The sequence below is a fragment of the Vanessa tameamea genome, chromosome 16, assembly GCF_037043105.1.
Source record: "Vanessa tameamea isolate UH-Manoa-2023 chromosome 16, ilVanTame1 primary haplotype, whole genome shotgun sequence".
Taxonomy (NCBI): Eukaryota; Metazoa; Arthropoda; class Insecta; order Lepidoptera; family Nymphalidae; genus Vanessa; species Vanessa tameamea.
In genome coordinates, this window is record NC_087324.1 from 9,092,283 (window position 1) to 9,105,217 (window position 12,935).

Consider the following 12,935-nt stretch of genomic DNA (forward strand, 5'->3'; position numbering starts at 1 on the left):
TTGGAGGATATTCCACACGATGTTGTCCTTCACCGACGAGCGCGAGATGAATTATAAACACAAACTAAGCACATGAAAATTCAATGGTGCCTGCCTGGGCTTGAACCCGAAATCATCGGTTAAGATGCACGCGTTCTAACCACTGGGCCATCTTGGCTCCAAACAAGATACAAACATTCATCTTTCAAGGATATTTTTAAACTTATACAGAGCCATAACATAATTGATAATCAATTTCAAAGGCTTTAGCTTTCCGAATCAGATTTCCATAAAGGTATCACAAAAATTGGTTAAATCTCAAATATTTTTGCTTTCACTATTTAGAATTTAATTTGTAATTTGTCTGTAATTTTATCCAAATGTTATTATTTTTATAAAACTGTAAACATGTGATTATTGGAAAGTGACAAAGTTAAGATATCTTTACTGCGACCTAAACATTGTTCATGTTAAGATTATGTTGTATGTTTCACATAATTAAATATTATCTATATGATTTATATATAAATGATAGGCAACACATGAGAAAAATAATTTTTCAAATTATTACCAATGGACCACTTCCTTTTAAAATATTCATTCTTTTTATAATATTCAAGCTGCATGACTTTGATTCGCATTAGACCCAGGTAAATTGTCAGGATTTGCAAGTGGATCCAATTCAGCAAATAATTTAAACCAAGCTGCCTTGTCTTCCTTCTTTGGTACAGTTTTTGTAACTTTATGTTGGCTCGTTGTTGGCTGGTTAGTTGGTTTTACATTATTGATGTGGACTGGAGCCAATGATCCTTGTAAAAGGTTGGTATTTATGTTCTGAAATAGAAAATGCTTTTTATTAAAATTATGTTAACAATTTTTTTTTATATTATTATACTTTGTTACATGTCTACATATATTTTTTATTACTTTTTTGGGATAAAGTTAAAAGATACATATTTAAATCATAAGACAATGTTGAAAGTTTTATAAATTTAATTCTAATAAACCTTTATACCAACTGACAAATGCTTCCAAATGAATTCTCTATTTACAAAACAGAATATTTTTATACATTAAATTGCTTATGAAGTATTAGTCTCTAATGATATAATGAGATGACTTATATTGTTAAGTATGTAGTAGGTTGGTCGATGACATGATGCAGATTTTTGTCCAAAAAAGGACACTTTATTCACAATGTTACCTTTCGCAAGGCAAGAAACTCAGTAATGCTTGACTATATTATATCCCGTGATGATTAATTAAAACAATCCACATATAATTATAAAAAATAATAAAATATTTGGTTTATTTTATATTCATCTTATTACCTGTAATAGTTGGGAAGGCATAAAGGATCCAAAATTAGCTGGAATGTCCCCACAATCAAGTTGCAGGCCTGCTAAATCTTCATTAATATCTTCATTGTTAGTTGATACTTGGTTTTCCGTATCAATCAGATTGGCTGATGTTGATGGTTCTTCATTGTTGTCATTGGATAGTTGTTTTTCATTATAGTTTTTAACATCTTTAGCATCAGTTGAAGGCTTTTCTTGCTTTTCATCTTTGTAATCAGCCTGAATTTTATTTAATTAAATTGATTAACTAAACATTTAGCTAAATTACTAATTAGTCTTTATAATACTATTATTATAAAGGTGTAAAATTTGCTTGCTTTTAGAGGTAACAGGAACTAGTGAACCAGATCTATTATTTTTTGTACTATTAGAAGGCTATTTTATTCCTGAGTGTTGCAAGGAATAAATTATATTTAGGTCATATATCATTTTATTTATTAATGAACTGTATCCAAGTAACGTCAGAGTAGGTCACTAGTTTATGATATTGAAATCTGTTAAATATATGTAGATTAGGAATTTTGCATAATGATGAATTATGGCTTTCAAATATTACCTGGAAAAATAACATCTGATCTTTATCGGGTGCAGCTTCTTCATCTTGGTTGGATTCCATTTCTCCTAAACTTTTTAGAATACTAAATTCGTATTGTGGAGTTTCATTCATAGTATCCACAGTAGCTTGCAAAGTTTGAGTTACTTTTGTTGAAAAATTTAAAAAGGAATTTTGGTAGTTTGATAGAACATGAGAAAACATGTTACATCTTGCAGCAGCTAATAAATCAATCTAAAAAGTTATTTCACCATAAATTACTATATCTTCATAGAAAAATTATATGATATTAAAATTAAGATATAGAATGTAATATATTTAATTAATAATTACTTTCTCACCTTCTGTAAAACATCTAAGGTTAATTTATCAAAACTCTTCTTACTCTCGCGAACCTGTCGTTGCGCTTTTCGGTAATTATCAAGCCCACGTCCAGTGTCGGGATCTAATTGGGCGCTAGTAGATTTCATCCAGCTTAGAGCAGCGCGGTACTCGATGCGGGCTTTTTCCATCGCAGACACTGTTGCTCGCATATCTTTTACAGCTCGAACTCTAAACGTCTCCACTTCATGATAAAGCCTTAACAATGGCGGTCTTATAGATAGGCGCTGCTGGCCTGAATAAGAAATAGCTTTACCAGCCGATACCATGTGTTTCCCTGAAGCATCGCCAACTTTTCCAGCATCACGTAAAAATTTTCCTAAAGCGTTCTCTTCTTGAGCTAAAATACATAGGCGTTCTTGGTACTGATCTAAAACTCGTTGTAATTGCAAACAACTATCGGATATTGATCGAAACAATTCTAATTTTGCATCAAGCTCGGCGTCGGATGAAACAATACAATCATCTTCTTTAGTTCCTAATCTTTTTAAAACAGTCTTTTTAGTCACCCAATATTGATGTTGCATCATATTTACAACACTTCTTTTAACTTAAATATGAGAATTTATAGTATAATCACAAATATCATCATTTTTCTCCTGAAAATACTGAAAATAGTGACGTTCAGTTTTTAGAGACTGAAAGATAAGAAAATGTCACTTTTCAGTTTTCACAGCTTATAATAGAATTGTAGCCACAGATATTGTACAAGTTATTTAAAAATTTATGGTATGTACTTCTTAAGCTAATCCCATATTATATATATAGGAATTATTTTATTTCATTTTATTAATTAAAATTATTTCTAATAATATTTAATGCGTTGAAATATTCTGTTTAAAATAATTAGGAACATCCATTGTAGGTATCCAGCCTTATTTGTCTCTTGTCTATGACGCCATATTTACAATCGGAATGTGGAATGGCCGACGCGTTTCGCATTATGTGCGAATGTATTGTGTTATTATACTGATTGTTAGATAATAATATGCTACATTGTACTAAACAATATAGTTTTAAGCAACACAATTTTTTGTGAAGACAATTACGATGTACTGTGCGAGTGATAAAACTATACCCGGAGTGTCATCCTCGCAGTCTTCGAAGAATGTCAAAGATGGTAAGTTTGTAGTTGTCAATTTAGAATTTTAACGTTTTTGGTTATGTAGGTAAATTAAATTGATTAAATTTCCATATCAAGAATACATGAGAATTATCATAGACTACGGCACTTAGGAAATCATAACATGTATTGCACCGAACTTACAAAAATATCGTAGTTATTTTAAAGTAAATATTTTGATCAGTTATTTTGTCGATTTTATTTTAAACGATATTGGGGTTTTATTTCATATCGTAAATTTTCTACATCTTTTTTTTTAAATAGTTCTTCATTTTTAAACAATTGGAAAGCATTTGTTATAAGTACATCTGTTGGTATTAATATAAATATCACCACACAAGAATGTCTATTTCTAATGGAGATTTGAAACAATATTTTTATTATCATAAATGATAAGACAAAAGGATAAGGTTTTGTTGATAATGTATGAGTATAATTTTAAAATATTTCTTTGTTTATTTCAATAAGTGCATTATAATTATAAATCCTATAATTTATTGATGAAAATATATACATATTTTTTTATTTATTTACAAGATTAATGAGGTATTTCTTATAGTTATAAAAAATTGTAAAAGCTGCATTTGCAAATACAGGATATTATTTTGAGAAACTTAAATAAGACATGGTGTACATCAGTTAGAATGAAATTGTTGTTCGTGTTCTCAATTATAAAAACTACATAATTAGAATTTCTCAAGTATCAGTTCAAATTAGCTCGCTGAATTAAAAAATATAAATCTATGTATCTAAACTTCAAGTCAACAAAAATGAAGAAAAACACTTTTTCAAATTTAATTACTACTGTTCTAATTATTATATAAATTAATAGTTGTTTCTTTCAAATTGCTTGTATCCTAATCCAATTTGCAACCTTATCATAGTTTAAAATAATTCAATATAAATAAATACAGTTACATAGTACATAAACTTTTACAACATGTTTTAATTTCAAATTGAAATTTAATGAATGAAGAAAATATTTTCTCCTAAACACTACTTATATAGATTTTGTAATTATTGATACAATTACAACACATAGGATGTATCTTTTATACACAAGCTTCACATGCTGCTTCAATTTCGTTTGCCATTACAAATAATAAATTATCGTACAAAATACAATAAATCTTTTACTTTTTAGTTGTATTTGGCACTTAATTATGAATCATAGATAAAAAAAAACATTATTTTAGGTGTTTCGCCGATTTTAAGGTCAAGGCTGCGTGTACCGTGAATAGCGCATCTATTTCGGAAGTACGATCGATATACTTACTATCTTCGGTTTCGAGTTTAGCTAAAGTGAAATCAAAATTGATATTGTATATAAAACAACAATTCGGATCTGTTTTCTAAAAACGATGAATTTAAATGCGAGAACCGTCGCGGAAAAAGATGAACTGAACATACGATACAAGTATTCGTCTCTTATTCCAAATTATGTCTTTGTTCCGTTTAGAGTTGAAACATTTGATGAACCGTGGAGTAATCGTGCAAAAATCTTTACTTGAATACCTTTAATCGAGGTGTTAACCTCGAATTATTATCTGTACAATCATTTCTCCTAACAATTTTCGGAATGCTAAAACACCCGCATGGCCTATACGTTCATTGTTATGAGCGGCGATTGAAACTACGATCTTGTGGTTGAAATCACTTAAATAGGCAACGTAGTGTCTATTTAATGCATGTCTGTATTTTAAAAGTACTGTAAGTTCAAAACTGATAATGGTTGTTATTCGTAAACTGGTTCTATTCATTTACTAATTTTTATGCTATGTATTGATCAGATATTGATAAAAAAGGAAGATGTATAATTTTAAGATTATTGTATAATTGTAAATGTATGGAAATTATTATTTCTTGCTTTCTGCAAAGGAAATAAAGTTAACATACGACCATTTACATCAGTAGTAACAATATGTTAGTGATTTTTAATAAAACCAACTTTAGGTATAAGCTTTAGGTATAGGTATAACGTTACGGCTTGTTTAACGTTTGCAATTAAAATCAAATATCATTACGCTGTTTCTCATAAACTTTTACTACTATGTTAGTGTTCGTATCAATGAACCGTAAGGGCTCATATATTTTTATCATTAACTCAACCAATTTTCTTTACGGCTTATTTAATAATAAGGAACTCCAACTGAAGTACATATAAAAATACGAGTTTAGTAGACAACGTTTAAATGAATTCCAATCAATGGGCGTACAATGCACCAAAATAATGACGATATCATTACTTAAATATTTATTATGTTTATATTATGTAGAATAATTTGGTATTAAAAATAATAGTATCAAGTAATTATTAATTGAATTTGGTTATGTTTTTTTGATTCATATATTTCGTTAAGACTACGTTTGTCATCGTCGTTGAGCGGACGAGCTGAAACCACGTCGCTTTATTCTTAGTTAGTGGGCCGTGAAAGTCTTCAGGAATATTATGAATAAATATTAATAATAATACGGTCTTAATATTTTATCGAAATTAAAGTAATGTAATTTCGAAATTATTTATTAATTCTTTAAAAACATTTTTACGAGTTATGTAATTATAGTATTGTCGCGATATTATTTATGTATTTGAATAACTAAGACAAGAAACTGTTATGAAATATGTAATATTTAAATACTAAAAATAGGTTAAATGAATATCACGCGTTTGAAGGAAAATTCATTATTTTTAATAAAAAATATTCTGTTATTTATGATGTCTTAGGACGAATACTACGTCTACTACAATAAAAAAAAAACATTCTAAATAATTATCAAATTTTACGTAACGGAAAGCTACCACCGTGGAGTTTGAATGAATTTAGACTACTCTGTTTGTCCACAAAGAATGTTCTTACACGGGTAGCAAATAAGAGTGTGCAATTGAAAGAGTCGCGTTTAATCTTTATATAATGATCACGACAGAGGATCGTTAAAAACATTTGATTGCTCTTTTCTCCTATATTTCATATCCATGTTTCAGATTTCGTTCACAGCTCACTTCGCATGGTCGACGATGCGATTAAATAAAAAAAAAACTTTCTTACCAAAAAACAAATCAAAGATCACGTTTGTGCAGTTACAATCTCAATACGCCAATACATAGAATTGCTAGAGCACATTAGAATTGTATCGTGTGTCACATACAAAGCCCGTTTCCTTTATAACATCAGTAATCGATATTCAATCGTTATTAATATATAACCACGAGCCGTCAGTGGTTCCTATAAACGTTTTTACGTCACATAGATGCGATTACACGCATACTTTTGAGTTACGTATAGTAGACAATTATTCTACTAAACGTACGGCAATAGAAACGATTTTTTTTTTAATTTATTAGTTTTTCACAAATTGACCATCTGATGACAAGGTGTTAACACCGCCTGGACATTGGTATTGTAATAAAAATTAACTATCCCTTACGTCTTCAAAGTGCCACCAACATTGAGAACTAAGATGTTGTTGTAGGATTGTAGTTACACTGGCTCAATCCTGCTGACCAAAATCCAACAATGCTAAGCATTGCTGTTTGGCGGTAGACTGTGTGATAAGTGCTTGGTACACAGATGGGCATGCAAAAAGCGTAAGTAAAATCGATTATTGAATATTTATTATATTAAACTTAAACCGGGCATTACATTCCTTAATGTTTGTCCTGTAGCCTTCGGAACAGATAAAAAATAAACATCTATTAAAAAACTCTATAAACAGAGTCGGTAATTATTTCGTTTGTATTCATACAATATTACGAGTTTTTGAATAGCTTTGAAATCAGCAGGCTTTTATTCTTTGAGTTGCCGGCGATTTATCGCACGTATCTGCGGACTGGCAGTTTTTGTAAATTCTTATTTATTGTTAAAATGTATACATTTTTCACGCGACTATTATAACATGTTCTGTAAATACCTGTATTATCATTAGACAAAAAAAAGGATTTATATCGGAATTTTATTTACTTGTAACCCGCGTCTTCATTCAAAAAAAAAAAAAATATCTCGCTGAGTTTCTTTCGCCGGTTCTTCTCAGGTCCGAGGTGTTAAATTCCGAACCGGTGGTAGATTTTTGACTATCAATAAGCAAGTGTAAACACTTCTATATTGAATAAAGATTTTTGACTTTGAATTTGACTTTGATTAACCTTTCATTACTGTTTTGTCGGAATAAAAATATCAAAATCGGTTTAGCCACGAAAACGTAACAACGTACATCATTGAGAATTATTATCAGGGAAGATTCTTAAATCACACTTTCACATTGATCATCTTGTTGATAGACTAGCGATCACATAAAATAAAAATAATTATCAAATTTAAAATAAATTGAAAAACAAAATGTGTTAGTTACAACATGAGGTTCAATTCTTTTATAAGAGATTTTAGTCATCGAAGTCGATTGAAGTATTTGGAGTATAAATTATATCGGTTCGTATCGTATAGCTTTTGGTATAATTAGATATACTAAATTATCTAATGCCCGGCTGCGTTGCAATGCCTCCAACTTTATTTGTAAACTATTATACGATACGACTTGAGCTAAAATGTTTACTCAAATGTATACCAAATTTCATAGCGATCGGTTGAACGGTATAGAAATTGTGCTGGTATCTATGAAAACTTTGTCTATGAAAAAACTACTAGGGTCAACTTTCATTGTGATCAGTCAAATGGTGTTGAAATCTATTAATCTTAATCAAATATAACAATATCAATTTTTATGTATAATATTGCTTTTGCTAACGGGATGAGGTTTAGAAGACGGCTAGCTTTAAAACCGAATAGATACGTAAGCACTGGTTCGTCCTAGTTTCGGGACGTTTCCCAGGTTGCTGGCCTGTAATGCTCTTACAAATGTCAGAGGTCGATGTTATACGATAAAGGTGAAAAATGAAAATATATCCTCTGCAGTATGCGCTAGATTTCCCCGCACGTTTGAATTAACGTAGGTACTTATTTAATATTTATTACGAAGTCATAATAAAAACTTTTTGCAGTGACCCTTTTTAATTTTAGCATTCACTACTGCAATTTTCAAATTTATAATATGTTAAGACCTTTCAAGAATGAAGAAGGTATTTTTTAATATGATATCAAAATACTTCTGATTTTCAATTAAAGCAAATCTTAGATCGAATGAGACTTTCAATTTAGCATAATTCGAACTTGTTCATAGAAATTTCTCCTACGTGAACGTTAAAGCGATTCTTGCTCTTTGTTCTTTTATATTTTGGAATGTATTTGATATTTTGAAAGAATGAACGAAATTAATTTAAAATACGTTGTCAGATTTTCAAATGAAATTCTAGTAATTGAAAGGTTAAATTAAAAGTTACATAAAATTTTATAATCATCTTGAAGCAAACAAGGCCTTTACAAATTGTAAAAACTTTTTTGTTCCGAGGGCTGTGGTAAAACGTTATTAAAAACAACAATAAATGCAGGAAGTATGAGACGCACTCGAGTATTCATATAGGAACTAATTTTCTTATTTCAATCGAATATATCAAAAACTTTAATATGCAAATAAACAAAGGTCTCGTTAGTATTTTGTAGTGTGTACGTACATTGTGCCTGTATTGAATAAACTGCCTCGCAAATCACAAATGTTCGATTTAATTTTGCACCTGGCGTCGTACAATACATTGATTGAATTTATTCAATCCGCCAAACTATAGGGAAGTATTTTATTTGCATATCAGTTCAAAAATTTCTGATTAATGTTGTTATCTTTATTATCTGCGTGCTTGATTACGAAATCGGAACACGAATATACGTCATTCTTTTGTATTTATCGTTTTATTTGTGTCATTTTTTATGTATTCACAACAGCTATTACTGTTCGTAGTTTTTAAAATTACAAACAAGACATTATATATAAATGCAGTGCAGTTTAGCTCAAAATAGTACGTAGGTAATTTGTGTCATAATATTTTATATCCGAGTAAATAAAGGGTAAGCGGCAATTACGAAGCCGACGTGCATACGGTAACGAATGTATTGATGCGTCAAGCTTCGTGCGAGGTGTATTCATGAAAGGCCGGGGTGCTCCGGGTGCCGTCTGACACAATTCCGGGCGCCGGCGCGGCGAGTCGGGAGACTGCAACCCAGCCAGACGACACGCGGTCATCCTGACGAGCGCTCCCGCCTAACTGACTCCCGAACATATTACGAACTCGTGCATTTTAAAATTCGAATACCGAATTCCGATCGAACCTATCTCGTTGAAAATCCATTGTTCGAATATACAATGCTACGTGCGTAATACCGCTTCCGGCTCGGATTATTGAATTGTCTTCGAACGTGCTGACGAAGTTCTCCTGACAAATTCTGTATAGTGACATTTTTACGATTTGTTTGTTCAAAAAATTACCAAATTAAAAATAAACCGATGATAAAAACTACCGCGTGCCAATACTAAAAGTTTGTTAAATAAAAGAACATTTATTCAAGTGAAAGAGATAAGAAAGCCGTCAAACTGTATTCCTTCGACAGTTTTAAGGAGTACGAGTACGATGAAGACAGAGCGTACAACGGTCATGAGGACACCTTCGGGACTCATAAGAAAAGTAAGTTCATATTAATTGAATTTATATATCATTTGATTGTAGTAGTAGATTTGTAGATGTATTTAAAAATACATTAAATGTCTTAGATTTATAATTTAACTACAATACTTTAATTTATGTACTTATAAAAGGTTTACGGCAATTCAAATTTTTTCACGGTTTAAATTAGTCTTTTGAAAAAACTTTAGTTTAGTCATAGTACTATAACAATACACTAATAGAGCAACGGTCTGTGAATTCAAATTAAACGCAAATTACGGGTTTTAATTAAACAGCTGATAACTGATTGCAATTTCGGTTTCAATATATTTTTTATTAACTTATATGGAGGTCAAAGTCTAAATTATATTAAATAAATAATAGTTATACATAATGAAATGTAAAGTCCGCCATTATGTTTATATTGTATTATCACACAGATAATAGATAGCATATTATGACGCAACCGTCCCAGCTGCGAATGGGAATGAAATATGTAATGAAGGAAATGCACTCTCAAAGGTTTAATCTAGTTTGTAAATAGACATAGGGCGTTTGCATGTGCACCAAGTGTGCACTTCTAGTAACTACTCCCCATGTTCACACTAGCAAAATGCATTATTACCAAGATTGAAGCCAAGCCAAGTATGGCCAAGTAGGACAGGATTAATGTATTTTATTGCTGTCGATGTAATATCTCAAATATTCACAGAAAATAATCTTTGATTATATTGTTTCTATTTTTAAATATATTACTAAATAAATAAGAAAACCTGTTTAGAATCTGATAATTTAAAATTAGAATTCGAAAATCGAACTCAATATCGATTAATCACATTGACTTGAACAATTAATTTATTTACGTTAAGAATTTCACTTTCAGAACTTAATACAATAATATGAATCTCAATTGGATACTAATACAAAGACGTTATATCAAGCAGTCGTGCTTCTAGAAGTCGCCTCATGAAATTTTAATGATAGCATGTAATGTATGAAGTATTCAATCGATAAATAAGCGTCGTGATGTTTTCACATGCGATATTATCGATGACACACATTTGTAAGGATGTGAGCTAACAAATATTTCATTGTCCCCGATATTGTCTCATATACGAATAATTAATGCTTTGTATGCAAACGTTCACGATTCGTTCGTTCCGTGTTTGCATAGTGTTATTTGTTTTATAATATATCTCACATTCCTCAGATATGTCTAGCGTTCGAGGTAGACAATAAGGCTTGATTGGATTTTAATTGTATTTTTTTTCAGGGTTTTGTCGTATATATTCCATCAAAACTTTTTGGAGTGTTTAATAATTAAACATTTAACCTTGTAACCTTTGAAGACTAATAGCCGATAGAATTTAGACGAGTACGTTAAAATTGTTACACAAATAAACCATTACTTAGCAGAGGCACATACGCTCTGGAAAAATGATTCAATGTTATTATTTGTACTACAATAATAGAATATATGTTTCCTTATAGTCTAAAATTAGCAGTCACGAACTATCCATGTGATTTCGAAGGTACTTTAACCTCAATAAATGATAACGGTTTGTTGTGGTGTTTTACTAAATAGTGTGATTTAATTCACACATGTAAGAAGTTGTATTTAATTTTTTTGTCCTAGTGGCCTTATAGATAGCTTAACAAAGGGTGGTGACCACTCAGCAGTTAAGGAAAACTCACAAGAGGGCTCAGGTTCGACTTTCGATCGAAGGGTGTTTTGTGAGATTTCACATCATGTTGAAATCAATGAAAATTATATGGTACGTTAATATTAATAAGAGTCGAGATGGCCCAGTGGTTAGTTCAATTAGTTCAAACCCAGGCGAGTACCACTGAATTTTCATGAGCTTAATTTGTGTTTATAATTCATCTCGTGCTCGGCGGTGAATGAAAACATCGCGAGGAAACCTGCATGTGTCTAATTTCAACGAAATTCAGCCACTCGTGTTTACCACACCAACCCGAATTGGAGCAGCGTGGCGGAATATGTTCCAAAACCTCCTCCCCAAAGGAAGAGGAGGCTTTAGCCCACCAGTGGGAAATTTACTGGCTGTTAATGTTAATTATTATTTAAATACACGTCTTAAAATAAAATTAATAAAAAGGTTGCATTTTAAATCGTAGCACCGATCGTTCTAACGCTCTCTTTTTCAATTGTTAATTACAAGATGTAACCGCTAATACATTTGCGAAAGGCAAGAATTTCAATGCGGTTAGTAATAATTAAATTCTTTCAGGCAGGGGTATTAATTAAATGGACTTAAATTATTGTACATGTTGTTTCAACTTACGATATATTCACTCAGATTGAGATTTTAGTAATGAACTTTATGATACATTTTTAGTCATAGTCATTTCATTTCAAATGCGATGTTGGACACTTAGATCTTATTGAAGATATCTTATTTCTACCTAAGTTACTGAAAACTAAACATGAAAACAAGTATAACTCGACTAAGAAAAACGTAAGTCTTAGATTACGTGGAAGTATTTTCGAGGAGTAAAATGTTTTTACGTTATACGATACGCAATAAGAAAATAACGTTATTATACGGATAAAATATAGAACTGTTAGAACCGTTTCGTATAAATTTGCTTTTATATAATTATATTGCAGTTGATTATATTTATTACTAGCAGTCCCGGCCACTCGTTCCTGTGGCTAAATTATACTTTGAATTATATTGTATGATAATGTTTAACAGAAAACCTTTTCTGAACCACGATTACTATAATGGTTCATTTAAAAAAAAAAAAAAATTAATGTCGAAATATTCATCGGTTTTTACTTGACGCGGTGAACCCGCATAATAACCGCATAAACAACGATATTTTTAAAGACATAGAAGACTAGCTGTCGTCGGCGACATTGCTCGCGTTTTAGGAGTTATTTTAGCCTTCCTTGGAATTTAAGCTTGGTTCATTCGTTCATCAATTCTGTTCAGTGGTTTAGCTGTGAAAGAGCAACAGACAGACAGACAG

General features: G+C 30.9%; 2 protein-coding genes across 5 annotated transcripts in view; one reads left to right on the forward strand and one right to left on the reverse strand.

Annotated features, from left to right (window-relative positions):
- Positions 1–327: 327 nt before the first annotated feature.
- On the reverse strand, positions 328–2,926 carry LOC113403076 (islet cell autoantigen 1). Its single transcript, XM_026643519.2, has 4 exons — positions 2,232–2,926; positions 1,894–2,124; positions 1,311–1,556; positions 328–813 (listed from the first exon to the last, which is right to left on the reverse strand). The coding sequence occupies exons 1-4, from the start codon at positions 2,799–2,801 to the stop codon at positions 595–597; spliced, it is 1,266 nt and encodes a 421-aa protein (XP_026499304.2). The 5' UTR covers positions 2,802–2,926; the 3' UTR covers positions 328–594.
- Positions 2,927–3,174: 248 nt separating this feature from the next.
- LOC113403075 (cyclin-dependent kinase 14) overlaps positions 3,175–12,935 on the forward strand; it is a 70,896-nt gene continuing 61,135 nt past the window's right edge. For 3 of the 4 annotated variants that reach the window (XR_010309395.1, XR_010309398.1, XM_026643517.2), the window contains exon 1: positions 3,175–3,391. Coding sequence is in view for 1 of the 4 variants with exons in the window: in XM_026643517.2 (XP_026499302.1) it covers positions 3,322–3,391 (70 nt within the window). In the remaining 3 variants the exon portion in view is untranslated. Of the gene's footprint in view, positions 3,392–9,498; positions 9,960–12,935 lie in introns of those variants that run through there. The other variant, XR_010309397.1, reaches the window with a different exon arrangement.